Source organism: Eretmochelys imbricata, chromosome 2 (assembly GCF_965152235.1).
Source record: "Eretmochelys imbricata isolate rEreImb1 chromosome 2, rEreImb1.hap1, whole genome shotgun sequence".
Taxonomy (NCBI): domain Eukaryota; kingdom Metazoa; phylum Chordata; order Testudines; family Cheloniidae; genus Eretmochelys; species Eretmochelys imbricata.
The window spans coordinates 228,792,068-228,815,836 of NC_135573.1; the positions used below are offsets into that span (position 1 = coordinate 228,792,068).

A 23,769-nucleotide genomic window follows, 5' to 3' on the forward strand; every position below is an offset into this window, starting at 1 on the left:
AGCCTCAAGGGAAGGAAGCCAGGAGAGAGCAGGAGGAAAGGGAAAAGGCAGGGAATGAAAGCAGGGTGGTAGCTTCCCCCTCCCCTCCCCTCCCCTCCCTCCTGCCTGCAGATGGTGAAGGTAACTCCTCGCTTAATGTTGTAGTTATGTTCCTGAAAAATGCTACTTTAAGAGAAATGATGTTAAGAAAATCCAATTTCCCCATAAGAATTAATGTAAATGGGGGGGTTAGGTTCCAGGGAAATTCTTTGCCAGACGAAAGACTTATATTACATACACACACAGAATACGTTTTAAACAAACAATTTAATATTGTACACGGCAACGATGATTGTGAAGCTTTGTTGAGGTGGTGAAGTCAGAGGGTGGGATATTTCCCAGGGAATGCCTTACTGCTAAATGATGAACTAGCACTTGACTGAGCCCTGAAGGGTTAACAAATTGTTAAAAGAAAAGGAGTACTTATGGCACCTTAGAGACTAACCAATTTATTTGAGCTTGATAACGGCTGGAGTAATTTTAAAACAACAGCCAAGGATCCTCATGAGAAAGCCAGAGGGTTTTCCCAGGTTGGACTAATTTGAACTTCAGTCCCAGCGTATCTTCTATATTTTCCAAAATTCTCAGTCTTTTTGGACTTTTGCTGAAAAAAGAATATAATGAAGACATTAAATTTATAGCTTTTTTAATGTCTTTTGAAGAGTCTGCAGCTCGTACTAGCGCTAGTTGGAGTAGATGGCCTTTGCAGTGTGTATAAGAGAGACTAGGGTTACACTTTTCTCTGAGCAAAGCTTATACTCCACCATGTCTTCCAGAGAAGTTTGCAGCTCCATCAAATGCACAAGCAGCCATCTGTCTGGGGTCCACTTGACAAGCATTTAACTCTTCTAAGATGTGGGTTGTCACAGATGCAGCTGATGTGTCTTCTAAAATTGAATATCTAGAAATGCATCTACTGGCCTACCACTGCCATCAAGATAACGTACACAATGACTTAATACTTGATGACCATTTGCATTGGTGCATTCATCAGCCAAGTATGCAAATTTTTTGAATGTGGTGAGAGAGTTCTTCGCTTTTTCAACTGTTGAGTCTTTTACTGTTGCACCACATGCTTCTAGCCAGTCAGTTGAGTTTCTTGCAGAAAGATAGTGAGCATCTGCTGGTCTTGTTCGGAACCAGTGTTCAACTTCAGGATGAACAAGTGACAATGCACTTAACATTGGCCTCCAGTTTGTAGCGTGTGGTATCGCTTGCTTAAATAGAAAGTATGATGCCATGACCATGTTTGTTTGCACGAACTCTGTTGTGTCTCCAGCATTCTTAACAGCCTCATTAACGCTCACCGGTGTTGTTCTTGGTCTGTGGAGATTCAGAGTTCAGAGGTGCTTTCACATGAGTTCACCTCCCAGGTGGGGGGCAAGAAGGTACCTTGCTCGTTCCTCCAGCTGCTCACTGTTCGCTCTGGCCACTGTTGTTCGTTGTGCCACTGTTCACTCCATTGCTCTGTTGCCAATGGCCCTGCACTGTCACCTACTGTCACCTGCCACTGTGACCTCTGCAAGTTGGTCTCTTGAGGTTCCACCGGTTCTCAGTGATTTCAGGTGAGCTCTCACTGGGGGAACCTCACTGCTAGTGCAGACTGGGCCGTCTCTTCCACAGAAACACTGTTCCACAGCAGGTCTAAGCACTTAGACCTGATTATCAGTGATTTCAGCTGTAGCGATCACTTAACAAGACAAAAGACTATCTATGGAGCCTAATCAGCTCTGTCTTTAAACAGAGGAGAGGGGCAGGTCTAATAGTACTTGTGACTCAGGCAGCCCATCAAGCAAAACACCTATCCCCACCCTCTCTCTTGATACCCTCAATCAGCACAGGCTAAGTACAATTCTACTGCCCTTTACTCATACAATAAGAACAACAGCATTTCATTCCCCTTCCCCCCCATTCAAGTGATTTGTAACCCAACCCCAGCCAAAATCTATCACTTGGGCAACACAGCTGTTTGATGGATACCTAGGTAGATTAGGTATGAATGTAAATACAATCTGATCCTGAAGCCTTTCCCCCCAGCCCCCAGTTCATCACTAGCTGTCAGGGAGAGCTCATTTAGACTTTGCTTACAAATCATAATTTGAAATTATTAGGCTGGCCAACATCACTGAAATGAATGCACTGATGTCATAAAAAACAACAGCTGTATAAGGAAGCTAGTCTATGTTTATACTTTTTAAATCTATGATACTTTTTCAGATACACATTTTATCATACACTGTATATGCTTTTAAAGTGTGTATTAATGTTTCAATTTTGATTCAAATTTCCAAACAATCACTAAATTGGAAACACAGCATGTAACTAGTTCACAAAACTGGGGTGGGGTTTGGGATTGGGGAAATTCGGGGCGGGGGTGTAGGGAAATCCCAGAGCAAGGAGCTGATGTGGGGCTGCCAGTCCACCCTGGTTCCAAGCCCCCACCAGCTTGCTCCAATGGGCTGCTCTTTCTGCAAGCAGTGGACACAGCAGGTGGCTGCCAAACAATGTTATAAGGAAGCATTGTGCAGCTTTAAACGAGCATGTTCCCTAACTGATCAGCAACATAACAACAAAACAACGTTAACCGGGATGATTTTAAGTAAGGAGTTACTGTACATGGTAAAATGGTGGTGGGAACAAGCCTAAGAATAAAGTACTCCAGTGGTTACTAAACCCAGGGTCTCAGCGTGACTTTGTGACCCTAGCAGAGGCAGAAGCCAAAGGGGCTCTGCTACATGTGGGAGCTTGTCCAGGATCTCCTGTGCCAGAAGCAAGTGTTTGGCACCTTGGAGATAGAGGAGACCCTGCAATGGCTGATCAAGCAGCAGGAGGAGGTGCAGAAGATAATGCAAAGATTTCAGCAAGCCTACCAGCTGGAGAGACAGGCCTTGCTCCCCTGGCAGGCAGAATAGCAGAAGAGCCTGCAAGACTTCATTCGGGAACAGGCCAGCATCCAATAGCAGTTCCTGCAGAAAGTGGTGAGTCCCATGGGAGGGGATGGCGTTCGGGTGCGAGGCCTAGGACTATATAAAATGGGCCTGACAGATGACCCCAACACCTTCCTAGGCACATTGAGTGGGTAGCTGCTGGGGCTGGATGGGACAGGGCAACCTGGGCTCTGCGACTGGCTCCCTATCTAGCCGGCGAAGCCCAGTGGCCTACATGGCCCTAAGTGAAGAGCAGGCCAGGAATTATGAAGTAGTGAAGGCAGCCATCCTGGATCGGGTGGGGCTGTCAGTGGAGAAGTACTGCCAGAAGTTCTGGGCAGTGAGGTGGACGGGGTGTTGTGGCCCCAGGCATTTGTCCAAAAGTTAATGGACTGGGCCACCCGCTGGCTGAGGCCGGATGCCCAGACACTGGGGGAGATCATGGATGCGCTTGTCCTAGAACAATTCTTACAGGCCTCCCCAAGAACATAAAGGTGTGGGTGAGGAGGCACCCGAATACAGTTGAGGCAGCTGTAAAACTCACAGAGGAGTACGCGGAAGCGGACTTCCCCAGGAAGGAGGGATGGCCGAGCAGGGATGTGGAGACCGGGAGAAGGCCCAGAGAAACCCCTCCTGGGAAGGGCCAGGAAAACAAATCGGAGGACACCTGAGGGGTTCCCCCACGGTCCCAACCAGTGGTCTGCTGGCAAAGTGGACAACTAGGACACAAGAAGGGGGACTGCCCCCACACATGGATTGTGGGTGGGTGGAGTTTTGTGGCTGGGCCAATGCTGGAAGGCAAGTAAAGGAGTGGAAACTGTCCACCATTCCAGTGAGGATGGAAAAGAAACCCCAGTGAGGCCTGGTGGACTCAGCCTCAGCCTGCTCTCTGGTACAAAGGAAGCAGGTGAGGCCGCACTGGTGGATTCTGGTGCGAAGATGGACATACAATGTGCCCACAGGGATAGGAGGCAATACCCTATTACCCAGGTGTCCCTTGAGGTTTGGGGCAGGTTTAAATGGCAACAGGTCAGGGTAGTAAAGGGCCTGCCTTATCCCGTGGTAGTGGGTACAGACTAGGGCTCCTTCCCAGGAGGGAAGGTGGGCAGAGGGAGAAAGTCCAAGATAGGGAAAAGGGGAGATTCCCTGAAGAAGGGTCTAGAGACCCCCCGGCACAAAATGCCTAGACAACACAGTGGAGCTAAGGCAGGCTCCCTGCCTGCCCTGGCTCTGTGTGGCTCCCGGAAGTGGTCGGCCTGGCCGACTCCTAAGCGCACGGAACCATGGCCAATGGGAGCACCTACAGTCATGGGCAGCATGCAGAGCCCTCTGGCCCCTCCACCTAGGAGCTGGACATGCCGGCCGCTTCTGGGAGCCGCCTGAGGTAAGCGCCGCCCAGCTGGAGCCTGCACCCCGACCTCCCTGCCACATTCCAACCCCAGGTTGGAACCCCCTCCCTCACCCAAACTCCCTCCTGGAGCCCACACCCCCTCCTGCACCCCAACTCTCTGCCCCAGCCCTGAGTCCCCTCCCACACTCTGAACCTCTCATCCCTGGCCCCACTCCAGAGCCTGCACCTCCAGCCTGAGCCCTCACCCCTTCCCACACCCCAAACCCCTGCCCGGTGAAAGTGAGTAAGGGTGGGGGAAAGCGAGCGACGGAGGAAGGGGGGATGGAGTGAGTGGTGGCAGAGCCTCAGAGAAGGGGCGGGGCAGGGAGCAGGGCAAGGGTGTTCAGTTTTGTGCGATTAGAAAGTTGGCAACCCTAACTTTTTAAGGGGCTGAGACCAGCATCCCTGTAGTGCAAGGTGAGGCAGGACTCCTCTCTCTCCCAGACAACTATGATGAGCCCTGGGAAGGAGGACAGTATAAATGCTGCCTTCTGTCTCTCATAACAGGGAGATGTTAGCAGGAGGAGGAAGTCTGCCTGCTGATCTCTCCAGGATAAAAGGACTGAGTGGGAAACAGGGGCTGGCTGGAGAGAAGCAGGCTTGCAGCTGGCAGGAATTGCAACCTAGCCCTAGAAGGTGGACCAGTCAACTCTTGATCTCAGGAAGGAGAAACTCCTTATGCTTTACTCCAGATCTGAGAGGAGGGCTGTGGACTCCTGACCCCCTTAGAGGGAACCATTTGTGACTCAGCTCCAGGAGGAAGGCCTCTGGTTCACAGGCAGACGCAGCCAGAGTTATACCAGAGCAAGGAAGCCTACCTGAACCTTCACACCAATCCTGGAGGTCTTTGGACTAAAGAGGTTTGAGAAGAGGGAAACTGAGGCAGGGTTCCTGTACAGCCTCCTCCAGCTATGAGGGGCACCATGGAGGGAGCAACCCTATAACAGATGTGCTGCCTGGAGTTCACATCCTCCAGATCCAGCCTTGCCCCGCCCTCTCTGGTTTCCATCCAGTATCCTTCACCTTTCACTGAAACTTTTGCCAAAGTCTTTGAGACCTCTTCCTAGCCCAAGATCAAATCCAGTACTCCATCCTAATCCTCCTTGACCTGCTGGACACCTTTGACACTGCTGACCATGCTCCTCTTCTTGAGGAGTTCTCTGAGGCAGGGACCATCTTTGAGTTCTGTGTTTGTACAGCACCTAGCACAATGGGGTTCTGATCCATAATTGGGGCTCCTAGGCATTGTTGTTGCTATTATTATTATAATAGAGAATTCTACTCCTTCATTACTTATAAACTAGCCAACTCAAACCAAATAGCAGAGGGGCTATTTCAAAAGTGAATAATTACAAAAGTCTTTTAAAGATCTCTTCTTTCAAAATAAGATATTACAAAATGTATTTATTTTCTGAAGTGCCTTGTAATAATTGAGAAAGCAGATGTGGAAGATTCCAAAATGGATTAGCAACCTTTTTACATATTGCAAAATTATAACCTCAGCATTTAAGATTAAACAAAAAAGAAAGAAACAAGCCAATAAATAATTGTTGAGGATGACATGACAACACAGTGTGGTTGCTTTGTCTAGAAAGAGCTGCACACAGTCTAACAAAATTAGAATAAATGTTGGAGGAACTTTCTCCCACTTATTTTATAGGATTTCAACAAGTATTCATGGTACTCAGAATTCCCTGGAAGACTGCCTAATACCTGGAGAGAATTAAGGTATTTTAGCACTAATACTATGCTATTAAATGCTACCATTAAGAATATACTTAAAAGGAGGTTCTATTTGTATAAGGATTGCAAACAAAAGGTTGGATCTGAATAACTACCTTTAGATAATTCCATTATTTATGGAGAAGGATTCTTATCTATTTTCAATAATTTAAAGTAGCGCAGACCTACAAGCCCAGATGCAGGAAAAGAGTAGAGAGAATATGCATCTTCTATAGCATATAAGTATCTGTGTGCCACTGGCACCAAGCAGACAAATGGACAAAAAACTTTGTGCTTGACATTAAATAAAATAGAAAAGGGAAACAAGAATAAAAGAAGCTAACTGTAGACAATGCAATTTCACTAAACAGACTACAGTAAAAACGAGGCTCTGTAACCAGATATGATCTATCGCAGAGATAGTGTAGAATAGCTCAGACTCCTAGCTACCACGAAGAAATACCGGTTAGTGCTATCATGTTTTGATCATGAAACATACAAAAATACTTCCATCCAATGCAATCCCATTTGGGTGTCCTTCCCCTTCTCTTTGATTGCTTTACTGCTTACGAGGACAGGATGAAGGAACGTGGCGTACATTCTTTACAGGAACCTTATTCAGATTCCAAGTCCGAACACTGATAATTGCTTCATTGCTATGGCCTGAATTGGTCATTTGGAAATTCTTCTACTCAGGTATCCCTTGTAGTCAGTATTGTCTCTTCACCTCCTATGCAATATCAGAAAACACACTACTTCTGCCATAGAAATCTATGATTTTATCAAATGAAAAGATCTTATTTGCTGACAGGACATGTATGTTATTCCACTCTACCCTCTTGCCTCTGACTTTATGGTTCTCAGAAAAAAGATATTTCAACAGGGCAAAGTAAATGAGACGTGTGCTTCACAGACACTTGTTTGAAAACTGTCTCCTTAGATTCAGTTCTCCAATAAAATATTTCACTATGTTAAAACCAAGTTTTGTTTCCAATGGTGAAATAGCTAGTAAGTTATGATGATTAAAATATACCTAAACTTTAAGTACCCAAACAGGAACATCTGAACTATGTGTGTAAAATGGGTCTAATGGGCCAAATTCAGCTATGGTCAAAGCAGGTGCAATACTCTGTTGACTCCAATATAATTGGGAATGCTTACGCCAGAACTGAATTTAACCTGCATCTGTAAAAGAGAACCAAGGACCTGATCCTGCAAACTCTTAGGCACATGATTAACTTTTCATGTGAGCAGTCCCATTGTTCAGTGGGAATACTTGTGCATAAATGTAAGCATGTGCTGAAGGGATTACAAAATCAGGGGCTATGATTCTTCTCTTTCATTTTAAATTTAAACACAGGCAATTTCACTCTGCTATTAGAAGGTGACCAAACTTACATTTTATTGTTAAGATCCTTGTGAAAACAACTTTATAAGCAGCTTCTGGTGGTTGACAAACTTCCTCTTTTACCACCAGATGTTCTCTTGCTCATATCCTAATTTCTTGCCTTCAAATGACTAAGGATTTTGTATTTGTGTACATTGATAAAGATAACAACAAAGCAAATCAGACCTGCAGTAAAGTGACCCAAATAAATATTTATGACACATATAGTTTATCACAAGGTCTATATTACTTATCTCTTTACCTCAATTTTTTAATCAATACCGATTGCAAGTATATTATCTGAATGCCTTTATACACAAAAAAACCTCAAAAAATGGAATATATATTTTAATTTGATTTAAATGTTTCAATACCCTTAAAGACAAAGTATCATTTAAGCCAATACTGAAGCTGAATATTTCACTGGGGAAAAAAAACTAATATAATCAAAGATGTGGAAATGGGCAGCATTTGGTTTTAATGTTTCAATTTTTTTCAGAAGGACCAAGATTTGTTTTTACTACAGGTAATCCTTTAAATGTTTGTTTGCTTCTATTTTGATGAGCTCTTCCCCTAATTCACAAAGTATTAGGTTGTATTTGAACTGGAGATGAGCAAACTATTTTAGACAAAGACCACAGCGGAACCAAATCTTTGCCCCACGGTCAAATTTTAAAAAGAGCACAATTTTTGCTGAGGTCCAAAATAACTCCAAAACATTTTTTACAAGCAAAATTTGTTCACCTCTTAACTTCACAGTTTCAGCCAAAAGCAGAAGTACATTAGAAACCACCCTATATAACAGCTTGCTTGCATATCTCCCTGTTCAAATGACTCCCCATGATCCAAATCCAGGTCATCTCAAAGTCTGAGCTCTGAGTATGCCATTTGCACAATCAGGGTTCTACTGTACTGTGACAAGACTTCTGGGCTGAAATCCTGGGAGGCAATGGGAGTTTTGCCATTGAATTCAATATGGCCAGTTATTTCTCACCTGGCTAAATTCTGAAGAGACAATATTGCTAATAAATAAATAATAGCACCACTTTCAACTTCCATAGCGCCTTTCACCTGAAGATCACAAAACATTTTACAAACATTAATTAGCTGTGACTATATTCTTGCACAATAAGTAAGTGTAATTATATCCATTTTACAGATGTGGGAAATTGAGACCCAGAAAAATTAAGTGTCATGACTTGGCCAAGGTCACACAGCCAGTAGCAAAACTAGGAACAAAACCCAAAATTCCTGATTGCCATTTTCATATTCTAACCATTAATTCTTACCAGATTTCCAGCTTCAGATAAACTTCCACTATTTTGGACATTTTTTTCTGAACTGCACCAAACCTCCAAACCAATCAAGTTTGCCAGTAAATAGTTTGCAAAATGGGGTCCTGAATTTAAATAATTGTTTTTCAATATGGGAGACTCATTATACCCTTCTCCGAATAGCATGACAGTCTGTATAACACACTGGAGATATTTTAAAAAGCAAGCACTTACATTGCAAATGGAAAGTCTCAAACTGTAGGATGACAAATGACTGAGGTCCCCCATCTATGATATAATTGCAATTCAAGTTGTTGTCATACTGGCTGGGGTAGTTAGGGGAGACAATGCGACCTGCAGGGCCAGTAAAATTTACTCCACATCCTGCAAATAAGAATAACCATAGTTAAAATTTATGTAGCAACATAATGTTTAGTTTCTATTTTCTAAGACTGTGCCTTGCCCTAGTATGAGTTGGGCGAGGAGCAGGTGTAAGGATTTTTCTCTCCTCCCACCCCTTTTGGGTGCTGATGAGATGGCCAGGTGCTACAGTAGCCCCTGTACAGGAGTAATAATACTGCAGTCCCAATGGGAAGCACAGGAACTATTCCTGCCTAGTGCCCCTGGGATTACAAGATACCTGAAGCGGGACAGGAGTGAGACAGGATCATTGCCCACCCATGTCCCCCTCAACCTGCACTGAACAGCAAAGCTGATGAGGCATGGAGAGTGGAGCATGATGTACCATTCTGAATGTCTGGGAGCACCCTAACTCTTATATAATGGTTTTCATCAGTCGATTCCAAAGCTTTACCAAGGTCAGTATCGTTAGCTCTATTTTATAGATGGGGAAACTGAGACATGTAGCAACAAAGTGGTTTCCCAAAGTCATCCAGCAGGCTACAGGCGGAGCCAGCAATAGAACCCAGGTCCCCTGGGTCCCAGTCCTGTACTAATGGAGTGGGTACCAACTTCTTCCAACTCCAAAAGCCTTCCTAACCTGATGCGTCTCTTCTGGCTGTAGGCATGTGAAAATTAACAGACTTAAAATTAAAGGGCTGTTTGCAGCCTATGGTCGATGCAAATGAACATTCGTATGCTGGTACCAAATTATGAACACTCGTTTACAAGATGGGAAAAGGTGGGCCGTTGCCTTCACTCAGAGTTTTGCCACTGACTCTAATGGGAGCAGGATCTGGCCCTAAGTCAACTGTATGGCAATAACTGACACCATAAAATGTACCTGATGCAGATCAGTTCTGATGTTATAAGCACAAAAATCTATTATGATTGTGGATTCTTTTACATTTTGGCTCAGTGTTGTTATAATCGCTTTAACACACATTTTCCTGCTGAATTTAATCTGACTCAAGTGGAGGGAAACTTGTTCATAGAGGGGTTGCTTTGGCAGCACACCAGAAAAATTAATCTGTTTTTATCAAGACAATACCTCCTGCACTTCCAGTTGGTTTTACCCTACTGAAGACTCTGCTTTTCTAAAGGAAAAGGAGAGGATGGATCAATAATGCCATTTAAGCCAGTGGGAAAAGCAACAGTAAAACCAAGGAAGGAACTGAAAGAAGTTCCCTCCTGAGAGTAGTTCGTATGCAGAGCATGGAATAAATTACTAAGGGTAGCAACACAAGCTGTTCTATATTTATACAAAGGAGTTAAAAAATCTTGTGAAGAAAAGAAATACAAAGGGGTTCCTTCCCCAAGGATTCTAGAATGCTATCTTCCAAATAGCTTGTTTAAAGCTATGTTGACCCCCTCATTTAGGCCCTCATTCAGCAATTTTCTTAAGCATCTGCCTAACTTCAAGCATATGACTCCACTGACTCGTGACTTGCTTAGGCGCATGTTAGAATCATAGAATATCAGGGTTGGAAGGGACCTCAGGAGGTCATTAGTCCAACCCCCTGCTCAAAGCAGGACCAATCCCCAATTTTTGCCCCAGATCCCAAATGGCCCCCTCAAGGATTGAGCTCACAAGTCTGGGTTTAGCAGGCCAATGCTCAAACCACTCAACTATCCCTCCCCCATGTTTCAGATCTTTGCTAAGCTAAGGCCTTGAAATAGCGTAGGTAACAATGTTTACAGCTAATCCAAAGTGAACTCACTTATAGTGGCGTCCTGGCTTTAAATGTCACTTACTGCTTATGAAAGATGCAGAGAAGCCACACCCAGGGGTATCCTGAGATTGGAACACTGTAGTTATCACATTGCTGGGAGCAACAACAGACCCAGGAGCTGTACTTCCACATCCTGTGGCCAGCAAAGCTACTGCTTCTTCTTCATCATTATTTCCTCTCAGTACCTAACACATCCAGGATGGGGATGAGTTAGTATTTTCAAACTCCATGCAGTTAGTGTGAATGTATTACTGTGAATTACATTTTACCTGTCCCTCAAGGAAGTTACAAATATACGAGTATCTTCCACATTACCTAAAAAGCAGTAGGATGTGATGCAGTGTTCCCTCTAATTTTTTGCATCCATGTGTGGAATAAAGTTTGTTGCGTGCGCCAATATGGAGGTGATGTGTGGCTGGGGTGGGGCTGAGGGGTTTGGAGTGTGGGAGGGGGCTCAGGGCTGGGGCAGAGGGTTTGGGTGTGGGGGTGAGGGCTCTGGCTGGGAGTGAAGGCTCTGGGGTGGGGCTGGGGATGAGGGGTTTGGGGTTCAGTAGGGGGCTCGGGGCTGAGGGAGAGGGTTGAGGTGCAGGGGGCTGAACGCTCTGGCTGGGGGTGCAGGCTTGGGGGTGGGGCCGGGGACGAGGGGCTTGGGGTGCAGGCGTCCGAGGGGAGAGAGGACTTCCCCCCCCCATTGCAGCTCAGGGCCAGGTGAGAGGTACCTATCCGTATCCACGGCAGCTCTGGTGTGGCTGGGCTGGGTCCGGGGAGGGGCTCCTCTTCCCACCTGCACAGTCCTTGATAGCCTGCTTTGCGGCCATGTGGCCATGCAGCTTAGAGGGAATTTAGGATGTGAACCAATTTAGCGGAGACCCTGGATACAAAACATTTCACACGCAATAATTCTTACTTTTATTTTATCTTTGCCAATTGAAGTATAAATGTATACACTCTTAACACCCGTGTTTACAACAAATGACTGAATGTACTCTCTCTGCCAATAAGTGTAGACAAGTATTTAGGTGAAGATGCTTGAGTAATATATAGGCTCCAATTCAGCAGCTTCAGATAATTAATATTCTGATCCTCCAAACCAAAAATAAATTTGTTCTCCTATTACATTGTATTCATTTGTTTAATGACATGTTCAAGTTATACAGGAAGTTAAAGTAATGTAATACATGGCAGGCATGATATAAGAAAAAGAAATATTAAGGATTAGTATAGTATCTTCTATGAAATACTAAGCATACCAGTAAACAATTATAAGTCATACTTGATGGGGACCACATCCTGAAAGAAATGCTTCTCATACCTCCTCTTCTAGCCTTCACACAACCCCCAACCTCACCAAGTTCATCATCAGAATCAAGCTTCCCACAGACCAAGACACACCAACTCAAAGTGGCACCAGGCCCTGCCAGAACAAGAGATACAGAATCTGCAGACATATCTCCACTGCTACGATGATCAATACCCTTCACCAACACAGCTTTCAAGATACATGGGTCGTACACATGCCTATCATAACATGTGGTGTGTATCAGCCTGTACACTAAATGCCTCAACAACAATTATGTGGGTGAAGTGTGACAATCACTACACTCAAATGAACTCACACAGAAAAATGATAAGACAAAGACACCATATCACCTGTGGGCAAACACTGTTCACAAAACAATCACTCTATATCTGACTTCTTAGTCTTTGTCCTCAGAGGAAACTGCACAATACTTTCAAAGGATGACACTGGGAGCTTAAATTCATAACTTTGCTAGACACTAAAAATCATGAACTCAATAAAGACTCCAGATTTATGGCTCACTATAACAATCTATAACCCACTAACCTTCCTTTGTCCTAAGACTGCAGAGGTGTTAACTGCCCAATTCACTCTGATTGATCTCTTTGCCAAGTGTGTTACCTCCTTACACTTAACAATCTGTTCCACCTTGTGTTAACCTGTGGGAGTACCTTTCCCACACCTGAAGAAGAGCTCTGTGTAAACTCGAAAGCTTATCTCTCACCAACAGAAGTTGATTCAATAAAAGATATTACCTAATCCACCTTGTCTCTCCAATATCCTGAGCCCAACATGGCTACAAGAACACTGCAAACAAGCATATGAGTAGTAATTATAAGGCTAGTTAGGCCTCAATTCAGGAAAATCACATGCATGCTTAATTTTAAGCAGGTAAATCCAACCCTAATCAGGTAAGCACTTAAGCAATTACCTAACTTTAAGCACATGCTTAAATCCCATTTAAGTGAATGTGATTTTAGCATATTTGTAAAACCAGACACATGCTTAAAGCTTGAAGTTAAGCAAGTGCTTTAGTTCTTTGCTGAACCGTAGAAGTGTAAAACTGGAAGGGACTTCAGTAGGTCATTTAATCCAGTCCCCTGGACTCAAGGCAGCACTAAGTAAAAACTAGACCATTCCTGACAGGTGTTTGTCTTACCTGCTCTTAAAAACCTCCAGTGACAGAGATTCCACAGGTTTCAGGGTCGTAGCCATGTTAGTCTGTATCAGCAAAATAAACCATTTCCCCATGCTATTTTTTCCCCCTACATTACTCACACCTTCCTGTCAACTAAAATGGGCCATCCTGATTATCACTACAAAAGTGTTTTTTCTCCTGCTGATAGTAGCCCACCTTAATTGATTGGTCTCACTACAGTTGGTATGGCAACACCCATTTCTTCATGGTCTCTGTGTGTATATATCTTCCTACTGTATTTTCCACTGCATGCATCCGATGAAGTGGGTTTTAGCCACGAAAGCTTATGCCCAAAAAAATTTGTTAGAAATTCCACAAGCTCCCTAGGCAATTTGTTCCAGTGCTTAACTACCCTGACTGTAAGGAATTTTTTCCTAATGTCCAACCTAAACCTCCCTTACTGCAATTTAAGCCCATTGCTCCTTGTACTATCCTCAGAGGTTAAGGAGAACAATTTTTCACACTCCTCCACATAACAACCTTTTGTGTACTTGAAAATTGTTATCATGTTCCCCCTTAGTCTTCTCTTCTCCAGACTAAACAAATCCATTTTTTTCAATCTTTCCTCAAAGGTCATGTTTTCTAGACCATTAGTCATTTTTTGTTGCTATTCTCTGGACTTTCTCCAATTTGTTTACATCTTTCCTGAAATGTGGTGCCCAGAACTGAACACAGTACTCTAGTTGAGGCCTAATCAGAGCAGAGTTGAGTGGAAGAATTACTTCTCATGTCTTGCTTACAACATTCCTGCTAATACATCCCAGGGGTGAAAGTAAGTCTAGGGACTTACTGGTACGGGGCTGGGCTGGGGCCAGCTCTGGCCCCCGGAAGGGGCGGGGTTGGGAGGAGGTCAGAGCCAGCCTCAGCTCGCCCTGTACCAGCAAGTGCCTCCTTACCCCTCCCTGGGGTAACAGCGGCAGCCGGAGGCTCTGGCAGCGGTTTAAAGGGCCCTGGGCAGTAGCAGCGTCTGGAGCCCTGGGCCCTTTAAATCGTCCCTGGAGCCCCACCACCGCTTCCCCAGGGCTCCGGCAGCAGAGCTCGGGGGACGGGGCTCCGGCCGCCGCTACCACCCCGGGCCCTTTAAATTGTCCCTGGAGCCTGCCAGAGCCCTGGGGAAGTGGCGGCGGGGCTCTGGGGACGATTTAAAAGGCCCAGGGCTCGGCCGCTGCTACCGCCCCGGGCCCTTTAAATTGCTGCCCCAGCCCCACCACCGCTACCCCAAGGCTCCAGCAGCAGGGCTCTGGCAGCAAATTAAAGGGCCGGGGTTCCAGCCACTGCTGGGAGCCTCAGGCCCTTTAAATTGCGCCTGGGGAAGCCAATCCACCCCGGTACGGCGCACTGGCTCTTGCTGGTACATCGTACCGGGGCGTACCAGCTTACTTTCACGTCTGATACATCCCCGAATGATGCTTGCTTTTTTTGCAACAGTGTTACACTATTCACTTATATTAAGCTTGTGATCCGCTATAACCCCTATATCCTTTCTACAGTTTCCTTCCTAGGCAGTCATTTCCCATTTTGTATATGTGCAATTGATTGTTCCTTGCTAAGTGGAGTACTTTGCATTTGTGGTTACTGAATTTCACTCTATTCACTTCAGTACCTTCCCAAGGATAGTAACCAAATGTTGTTTGCTTACACGAGAAAATATTAACTTCTTATTTCAAATGTAATGTGTTGAAATCCCTTAAGGTTTCTGATTCAATAACATGCCTGATTTTTTTCCAATCCATGTGATTACAGGATTTTTCCTTACCACTCGTCTAGTAAAAAAATAAGGAAAATAAAGAATATTTGATTAAGACTTTCATATGTTAGAAGTCAAGACAGAACAAGAAGAGATCAGCCACACTCAACTCTGATGGCTATGTAAACAGACATCCCACACAAACACTTAGGCACGTGAATAATGGTATTCATGTGCCTAGGTGTTTGCAACATTGAGCCCTTGAATGCATAGGCAACATGTAGGGGGGCAGGCGGGGTCAAGTGTCCCCCCAGACTGGCCTGCCAAGGGGAGTGAGAGAGGCTCTGCCCTTCTCCCACTGTGCCTGTCCCTTGCACGCTTGGCCCTTTTCCCGGGCAGGGAGCGGAAGGGGCAGGACCAGCCACTTCTCACACCGGCCACTTAGGGTTGCTGCTCTGTGCAGTGCGGTGGTTGCCTGAGAGAGAGCCTGGCTGGGAAGGCGATGGCAGGACATCACCCACCCAGGCCACCAGGGACAAGGGCCGAGCAAGCTGGAGTCCCTTCTTCCCCGTGGCATGTTTCCGGGTTGCTTGGCCCCTGTCCCCAACAGTTGGGCCCAGGCAGGGGGGAAGCCCACCACCTTCCCAGCCTGGCTCTCGCTGGCAGTTGTTGTGCTGCACAGAGCAGCTACCCAGAGCAGACAGTTTCAGCTGTGTGAGAAGCAGATCCCTTTGGTTCCCTGCCCGGGCCCAGCTGCCAGGGAGAGTGGCCAAACATGCTGGGGGGAGGTACAGTGGGAGAAGGACAGAGTTCCCCTTCCCCCAGCAGGTAACATGGGACAGGGAGAGCATGGCGGCCCCGGGCTGGATGCACGGTGCGGGGGTCGCTGGGCAGAGGAGATGTGGAGCAGTCATGTGTCCTCCTCTTTAGATTGTGTCCCCCCCCCACCCCCCAACTCCCCTGGTATGGGGAGGCATGAATCGTCCATGCCTACATGATTAGTATAGGTTTCAGAGTAACAGCCGTGTTAGTCTGTATTCGCAAAAAGAAAAGGAGTACTTGTGGCACCTTAGAGACTAACCAATTTATTTGAGCATAAGCTTTCGTATTTGAGCATAGCTCACGAAAGCTCATGCTCAAATAAATTGGTTAGTCTCTAAGGTGCCACAAATACTCCTTTTCTTTTTATGATTAGTATAATCAGCGCACATCCAGGCCAAGGTTTTGAAAAGTGATTATAATTTGGAGTGCCTTGGTTTTTGGGTGCCCAATTTGGGATACATTGATTGTCAGAGGATGGGTCCTCAGCACTTTCTGATAACCAGGTCAGGCTGGGCACCCGAAATCGTTGTTCACTTGGTCTCAGGGGCTAACTTGGCCATTCAAATAGTTTTGCCCATGCCATGAAAGCTTTTCATACAACAATACTCAGAATAGTCATCCAGGTCAGGTTGGCCATTTTTAATCAACAGACTCCTCCACTGGGCAGCAATAATACTTGCTGTTTATGAAACAAAACTTTATGTGTGGCATATTTACTGCTGTGGTTCAGTGGGGCAGAACACCAAATTGCACTTTTGGCTTTAAAAAATTAATGTCTTTTAGGTCTTCTCAGCCATTGGCTGTAGAGCTGCTCAAGTCATCCTACATGATGTCAAATTATGCTTGCCCTTTATTACAAGTGGGAGTATTGTGGCTCTGGAGAGAATGAGTACAAAAACATGGAACGTCTGCCAAATGCCTGAGAAAAAATTAAACAACAAAGAATTCAAAGCATGTCCCACTTTGCTCGAATGCCTTCAAAACAAGTTGCTCTAAGCTGCAACATTGAAAGAAATATAAGTGAGAATTAAGACAACCTTGACATCTTACACAGAGTTATATTTATAAATAAAGTATCAGTTGTGAGTCTCTACTAGTATGTTGTTGTGGGAACCATAACTTTGAATTGCCAGGGTTTTGTGCATTTAAAATGTCAATCATACCATTGTATGAATGTAGTTCTTAGTAATTAATACTAAACACTGAAAACTGTCAAACCACAGATCTCCTACCAGTGCTCTCTTACCTTCACATAACTGCTCTGGCACACTCCGTTACTATCGGGGATCTGGAAGTTGTTATCAAAGCTCATCTCCAAGTGTTTGCTCTTGTGAGTAATGATTGTCCACGTGCATCTGATGTTCATGGGGAAATTTTGAGGCCAATGGGGAGATTTGATTGTACCATTATCTGAATGAATGATTCCACCACATCCTAGAAAAATAGAAATAGATAAGAGAGCTGGTCAAAATGTTTCAGGTGTTGATGGTCTCATAGCATTCAGCTGGGCCTGAAGATTGTGAGTGGCTGCTCCCATAGGTGCTTCCTGTGCCTATGGCTGCAGAAGCAAGAAAGGAAAGACCCATCATTATTCACCCCCACTGCTATTCCTGCTACCAAAGAAGAAGTACTACCTGCTGGTGGGGGTGGATATGCTCAGGAGAGAGCTCTTCTTTCACTGCATTGTTCTTTTCTCCTCCCCTCATGTCCTTTGCTTCCCTATTCATCTAACTCACCTCTGTTCCAGCTGTAAGTAGCCAGGAAGTAAAACTGACCACTGCTCACACATGGAACACAGAAGTGAGAAGATCTAATCGGTACCGTAACAAGATCTCTGCAAGCCTCCTCCAGTCCATCATCCTTTCACAGCCATTCAAACCAGGCCTAGAGGTGAAACCTCATCCCATTACCAGATCCCTCAAAGCCTTTTCCTTTACAAAACTTAAACAGCACAGCTGTACATGTGAATCCTACTCAACTGCATCTGTTCACTTGCGGCAAAATTCTGATTTCCCATCCCTTCCACCCCACCCCATCCCTCTGACTTTAGTGGGATTGCAGAAGGAGTTAAATCAGCACAGAATTTTGCCCAGCATGTTTACAAATAAATGCTAAGTGATTCGTTTATAAAGAAGAATAGTCGTGGTTCTAGGGAAGCTCACATTCTTATATGTGTTCACATAATTTGAAACATATTTTTTGCTTCCGATAATTTATTAAAGCTATAGGTTCAAAATAATTTCAGAAACTCTGTTGTAAAGAGAAGAGACAGAGCAATCTAAAACTTTATAACATTCTACTTTTGTCTCCTTGAGTAGACTGAAGTGCACTAACAAACTGTTAGTGTGCATCAACAGTTCACAGACAGCGCTAGTGGCAGCCTAGTGCAGGGTAAATTCATACCCATACTTGCCGCGACTTTAATGTTCGTGGAGACAAGCCCTAATTTTCATTGAAAGTCAGTGGGGTTTAGGCTCGTATGTCAGTTAGGAGCTTTTGAAAACTTTATCTCATATCTCTCGTTTGATCCTGATTTTATTCTGGTTCCATGACTGTAACTTTATTGTTTAATATTTAAACCAAAAGATTGTGAAATGAATATTGTCACAGAAAGGAACTGTCTTGCAATCTCTGACATTAGACACTACTACAGTGAGTAAAATGAACACGATCCCCTTTCATACAGGATGTCAGCAATCAAAAAGTAGGATATGAATCCAAATTTGATATCAGTTTGTAAGGTCAGAGTTAATGTTTTAACACTTAGCCATTGTGAAATGAATATTGTCACAGAAAGGAACTGTCTTGCAATCTCTGACATTAGACACTACTACAGTGAGTAAAATGAACACGATCCCCTTTCATACAGGATGTCAGCAATCAAAAAGTAGGATATGAATCCAAATTTGATATCAGTTTGTAAGGTCAGAGTTAATGTTTTAACACTTAGCCATTTCAGTGCAGACACATCTCAGGTAGGTGGCAACATTTTATATACTATTTTTTGTGTTCTCCAGCACAATTTTATTTAAAGAGGTTGAGAAGTAAATGCTTTGTATCTATGGATGAAGAGTGCTATGCAAGTGCTAAGTATTATTATGTGTATACAAATGAGACAGTGATTATTTTCCTCTTACCTAAAGATTCTGCGGTCCATGTTGCATAAAATCCACCTCCTTGCACTGAATGGTCTGAGTTAAAGATCACCACTAGCTTGTTGGAACCTGACTGAATGGTCCCAGGAGATGTAGTTCCACAATACTGTCCGATTATAGGAGAACCAGGAGAGCCACCATTCAGAATAGTGACGGAGTCCCAGCGACAGTTTGAGTGCATTTCAACATCAAAGGCTGTAAAAGTAAGCTATAGACAAACAAGAATGACATAAGAATGGCCATACTGGGACAGACCAATAGTCCATCTAGCCCAGTATCCTGCCTTCTGACAGTGGCTAGTGCCAGATGCTTCAGAGGGAATGAACAGAAAATAAACACTCAGAACCTGAAACCAGCTGTAGTTGCAAGATGCACCAGAACAGATCTATCCAGGTTCTCTAACAGTTCCAGCACAATGATTTGACAGAGTGATAACATGCTAAACTGTTTGACAACTTGACTGTAGTATTTTGTTGTTGGTATTAAGCTGGAGTTTCTATATCTTAATCATAATGATCGTAATTAAGAGATAGGAGAAAAAGGACAGATCTAGAATTGAAGTCAATGGGACTTAAGAATGTGCTTAAAACATGCTTAAGTGTTTTCCTGAAAAGGGATGAACTTAAGCACATGCTGAATTGCTTTCCTGAATCAGGGCCTGAGACGATGAAATCTTAGTTTAGATTCAGCTGGGATAAAATATTAACCAGTTATTTAAAAAAATAGGAAAAAAGTCCATGCTCTCCACCTTTTTCTTTTTGGTCACAATAATAAACAATTAGTGAAAATGACTCTTTTCTTTTAAACCTGAGAGAAGCTGCTGCAAGACTATCAAATGAGAACAAACACCTATGAAACTGGATGTGTCAGACAGGAAGAATGTGGGCTGTGAGCTGCTGATCCCACTGTGGGGTGCCTGGGGTGATATGCACATAAGTGGGATTTTCAGCTCAGAGATTTCAAACAGCTGATCACACAGGCTCGCAGATTTATTAGAGCTGTTCTTCATTATTGATCTGCACTGATGAGTACCTGGCCCTCTTCCAATGTGGTATTATTGCCGGGGATCTGTATGGAAGAGTTTAGCAAAAAGCTATGTAATTATCCCGCTAGTTAATTTCCCCAAAAATTCAGCTTGAGGCAAAGAGCAAGCATGGAAAATTTCAGTCCAAACAGTTAGTATTTGGAAAATATAAGAATTGAAAATGGTGGTTTATACTGGATAGTGCTGGGAAACCTTCATGACAAGTGTCACTACCAGCTCCACTTATAATAAAACCTTATTTTCAGCTGATTAGGAATAGTACTAATTTAAATAAATGCATTGATTAAATACAGATTTGTTGCCCTCAGATGCCCTCATATCTCCTAAAACACTATAAATACCTGTACAGTGACAGATAGAGTGCAGCTTAGATAGATAGAGTACAGGATGAGTCTGCTGAGCATGCAGTTAGAAGACATGTCTTTTTACACATAAACTATGAAAGCTGGATCTGGGAGTCACTGAATGACAATAAAGTGCAGAACGTTGGTTCACAATGCTGTTTTCAGAGCAGCACTTTAAGGCTCAGGGAGGGACTCTGCCCCCTGACTGAACCCTACATGTCACTGGCTGGACCTCTTATCCCAGGGGTCAGGAGAATTCTACAGTGCAAGCACAGCATAGGGTTGCAGTCTAAGGGACCCTAAGCTGGTCCTCTCACAAGCCTTCATGCCGGGGCATGAGGGTGAGGGTCATAATGTAGAGTGCTACAGGGATTCTTGGCTGTTCCAAAGCAGCCCATTGGTAGTTCTTGGGAGGGAAGCTGCTGGAAATTAGGGCAGAATCTGGCTGTTGTGGCCAAAGCTGGCCACAATCTTAGGGACACAAAAGTGACTTAAAGTCCCACTCTTCTACAGGGTTGCACCTTCTGTTCTGTGGCTCCTGGAGGTGGAGCACAGACTTTCAGCCTCAGACTTGTCCTTCTGAAGGCAGAGGCTTATCACTATACATCTGGTTAAAGCACCTACTCTAGTTGCTTATGTGTACACAGTAGATAATTTATATTATGGGAGGAAGAGTGAGTGATGTATGATGTCTATCTGAGGACAAGAACCATTAGATTAACTTCCTCAACTTTTTAAAAAATAGACTCTGATCTACAGAAGCAGGTTGTTTTCTCTCTATTGCATATATTCCTTAGATATTGTTGATGGCGACATTTTCATTCTTTAATATTTCCCATTTTTCAGACTTTTAAACCATTTAAAAATTTCTTTTCCTACAGACTCATGAAGTACATTAAGTGCATTCACTCTTTTCTATAGCATGCGTTTGGTGTTACTCACAGTAATAGTTTGACCTTGCGGGGCTTCCAACAACCAAGAACAATGATTTAAATTGTTGTAAGGATGTGGGTAGTTAGGACTTGAGATAACCCCACTTTCAGCAGTCTGTATACCACCACAAGCTGCAATAAAAAATACAGTTTTAGGATATTTGAGAAACGGCATGCTCTGAACAAACAACTGCAATATTGGTAATATTTCAAGCTGAAAAACTATTTAAATTGAATTCAGATGGGTGATGATAATCAACCTGGTTTAGAAAATTCAAGCTTTAGAAACATTTTGGGAGTGTAGTACATAAGAAGCTTCAGTGAACTTGAAACTTCACATTTATTTCAATACTTAATAAAGCCCTATAAAAGCTTTGGAAATTGATACTTAAAACCAGTTAATGTAGTGTGGGTCCAGATAAATATCCAGAGTCAAGGGTAGTATAAAATCCCTCCCTTACGTGTAAGGGGTTAAGAAGCTCAAATAACCTGGTTGGCACCTGACCAAAAGAACCAATAAGGGAAGAAGATCCTTTCAAATCTGTGGAGGGGGGGTTTGTTTGTGCTCTCTTTGTTGTTCTCTCTCACACAGAGAGGGACCAGGGCAGGGCAAAAACCCATCTCCTAAAACCCTACCTGAAATAAGCATCTAAGATTACAAAAATTGTAAGTAATAGCAAGGAAATGCACTAGATTACCTTTTGTTTTAGCTTGTGAATTTTCCCTATGCTAAGAGGGAGGTTTATTCCTGTTTTTTTGTAACTTTGAAGTTGACCCTAGAGGGGAATCCTCTGTGTTTTAAATCTTATTACCCTGTAAAATTACCTTCCATCCTGATTTTACAGAGGTGCTTCTTTTACTTTTTTCTTTATAATAAAGTTCTTCTTTTAAGAACCTGATTGGTTTTTAGTGACCTAAAACCCCAAGGGTCTGGTCTGTGCTCACTTGGTTAACCTATTGGTTGGTATATTATTCTCAAGCCTCCCCAGGAAAGGGGGTGAAGGGGCTTGGGGGGATATTTTGGGGAAATAGGAACTCCAAGTGGTCCTTTTCCTGAATCTTTGTCTAACTCACTTGGTGGTGGCAGCAATACCATTCAAGGACAAGGAAAGGATTTGTGCCTTGGGTAAGTTTTTAACCTAAGCTGGTAGAAATAAGCTTGGGGGTCTTTCATGCGGGTCCCCACATCTATACCCCAGAGTTCAGAGTGGGGAGGAACCCCCACCATGTCATGTTGTTTGATGAATCTCCAACTTTGTGGCATTATCAGTTAAATCTCTATTTGCAAGAGTCTCCATGTGTTCTGAGCATTGTCCTGCCCCTCACTAGCACTTCAAAACACTCAAATGCAGTTCAAGGAACAGAGATAAGGCAGAGGACAGTGTGTGTAAAAGCTCAGCCAATAATGTGTGTTCAGCTTGACTAGAAACTCAACGAGCACTCTGCTGTGGGCCTGTTCGAGGGCAGACCTCATTCCAATGTGATCAGCATGACTAGCAGCATTTACTGGACTTGCCACAGTCAGGGAAAATAGTTTGTCATAGAACTTACCTTCAAATCTGTAACTGGCATAGAATCCTCTATCTTCCACATGCTCATCACTTCTAAAGTGCACCCAGATCTGAGGAGCTGCTATGACTAGTGGCACTGAAGGTAGTGCCTGGCCGCAGAGTCTGGATATCAGCTCTCCATCAGCATCCCCTGAGTAAAAACACATGCCAATTTGTCAATTTTACAGCTAACTCAATCAATCCTAAAATATCTGTAGTACATTAAATTAATTTGTGTGAAACAAATGGGAGAGAAGGGGGGAGAAACAGCATAAAGGGTTGTTTTTTGTTTTTTTTTGTATTTTAACACACACAAAAGTATATAGTACACATTAAAAGAAGATTAATTATTCTATGTGTATAACTTTTTGCAGCACTTTAGAGTGGCATTTGGACCACTCAAGCCAGGGAACAATTATAGATGCTGTAGTATTTATCCTTTTGAAGTGAATTGAACTGAAAGAGCAGATTCTATGGCTTGCTCTGTTAGTCATTTTAGTTTTTTCCTCTACCCTTTTGATGCTTATGTCTAGTCTGACCAATGGAACCTGAGAGTGCTCACTCACAGACTTGTCCATAGCACTGCAAAGTCATACGGCTGGAAGGATGGCAAAGGATGGACTAGCTAACCTATTTACAGTTATGTCCCTTGAGTCTTCTATTCATGGAATGCCTGTTAAATTCAATGGGAATTTTCAGTTTAGATGATAAGATCTGCCTAGTTTCAGAAACGTATGAGTGTCCCTCATTTATAAACAGTCACTCCTAGATCAACTCAAGGTACCACCAAAGATATCTGCAGCACTCCTCTTCAAAACACTGTGTAAAATTATGCAACATTTGCTCTGTTAGCTGAAGACTTCTC

The 23,769-nt window shown here is 43.7% G+C and overlaps 1 protein-coding gene across 1 annotated transcript in view; it reads right to left on the reverse strand.

Annotated features, from left to right (window-relative positions):
• Nucleotides 1–23,769, reverse strand: part of CUBN (cubilin) — a 219,163-nt gene that overhangs the window by 32,519 nt on the left and 162,875 nt on the right. The window contains exons 51-56 of the mRNA XM_077809433.1: nucleotides 22,906–23,055; nucleotides 21,365–21,486; nucleotides 19,016–19,241; nucleotides 17,125–17,312; nucleotides 10,894–11,056; nucleotides 8,974–9,123 (exon numbers count right to left, since the gene is read on the reverse strand). Of these exons, the coding sequence (XP_077665559.1) occupies nucleotides 8,974–9,123; nucleotides 10,894–11,056; nucleotides 17,125–17,312; nucleotides 19,016–19,241; nucleotides 21,365–21,486; nucleotides 22,906–23,055 (999 nt within the window). The remainder of the gene's footprint in view (nucleotides 1–8,973; nucleotides 9,124–10,893; nucleotides 11,057–17,124; nucleotides 17,313–19,015; nucleotides 19,242–21,364; nucleotides 21,487–22,905; nucleotides 23,056–23,769) is intronic.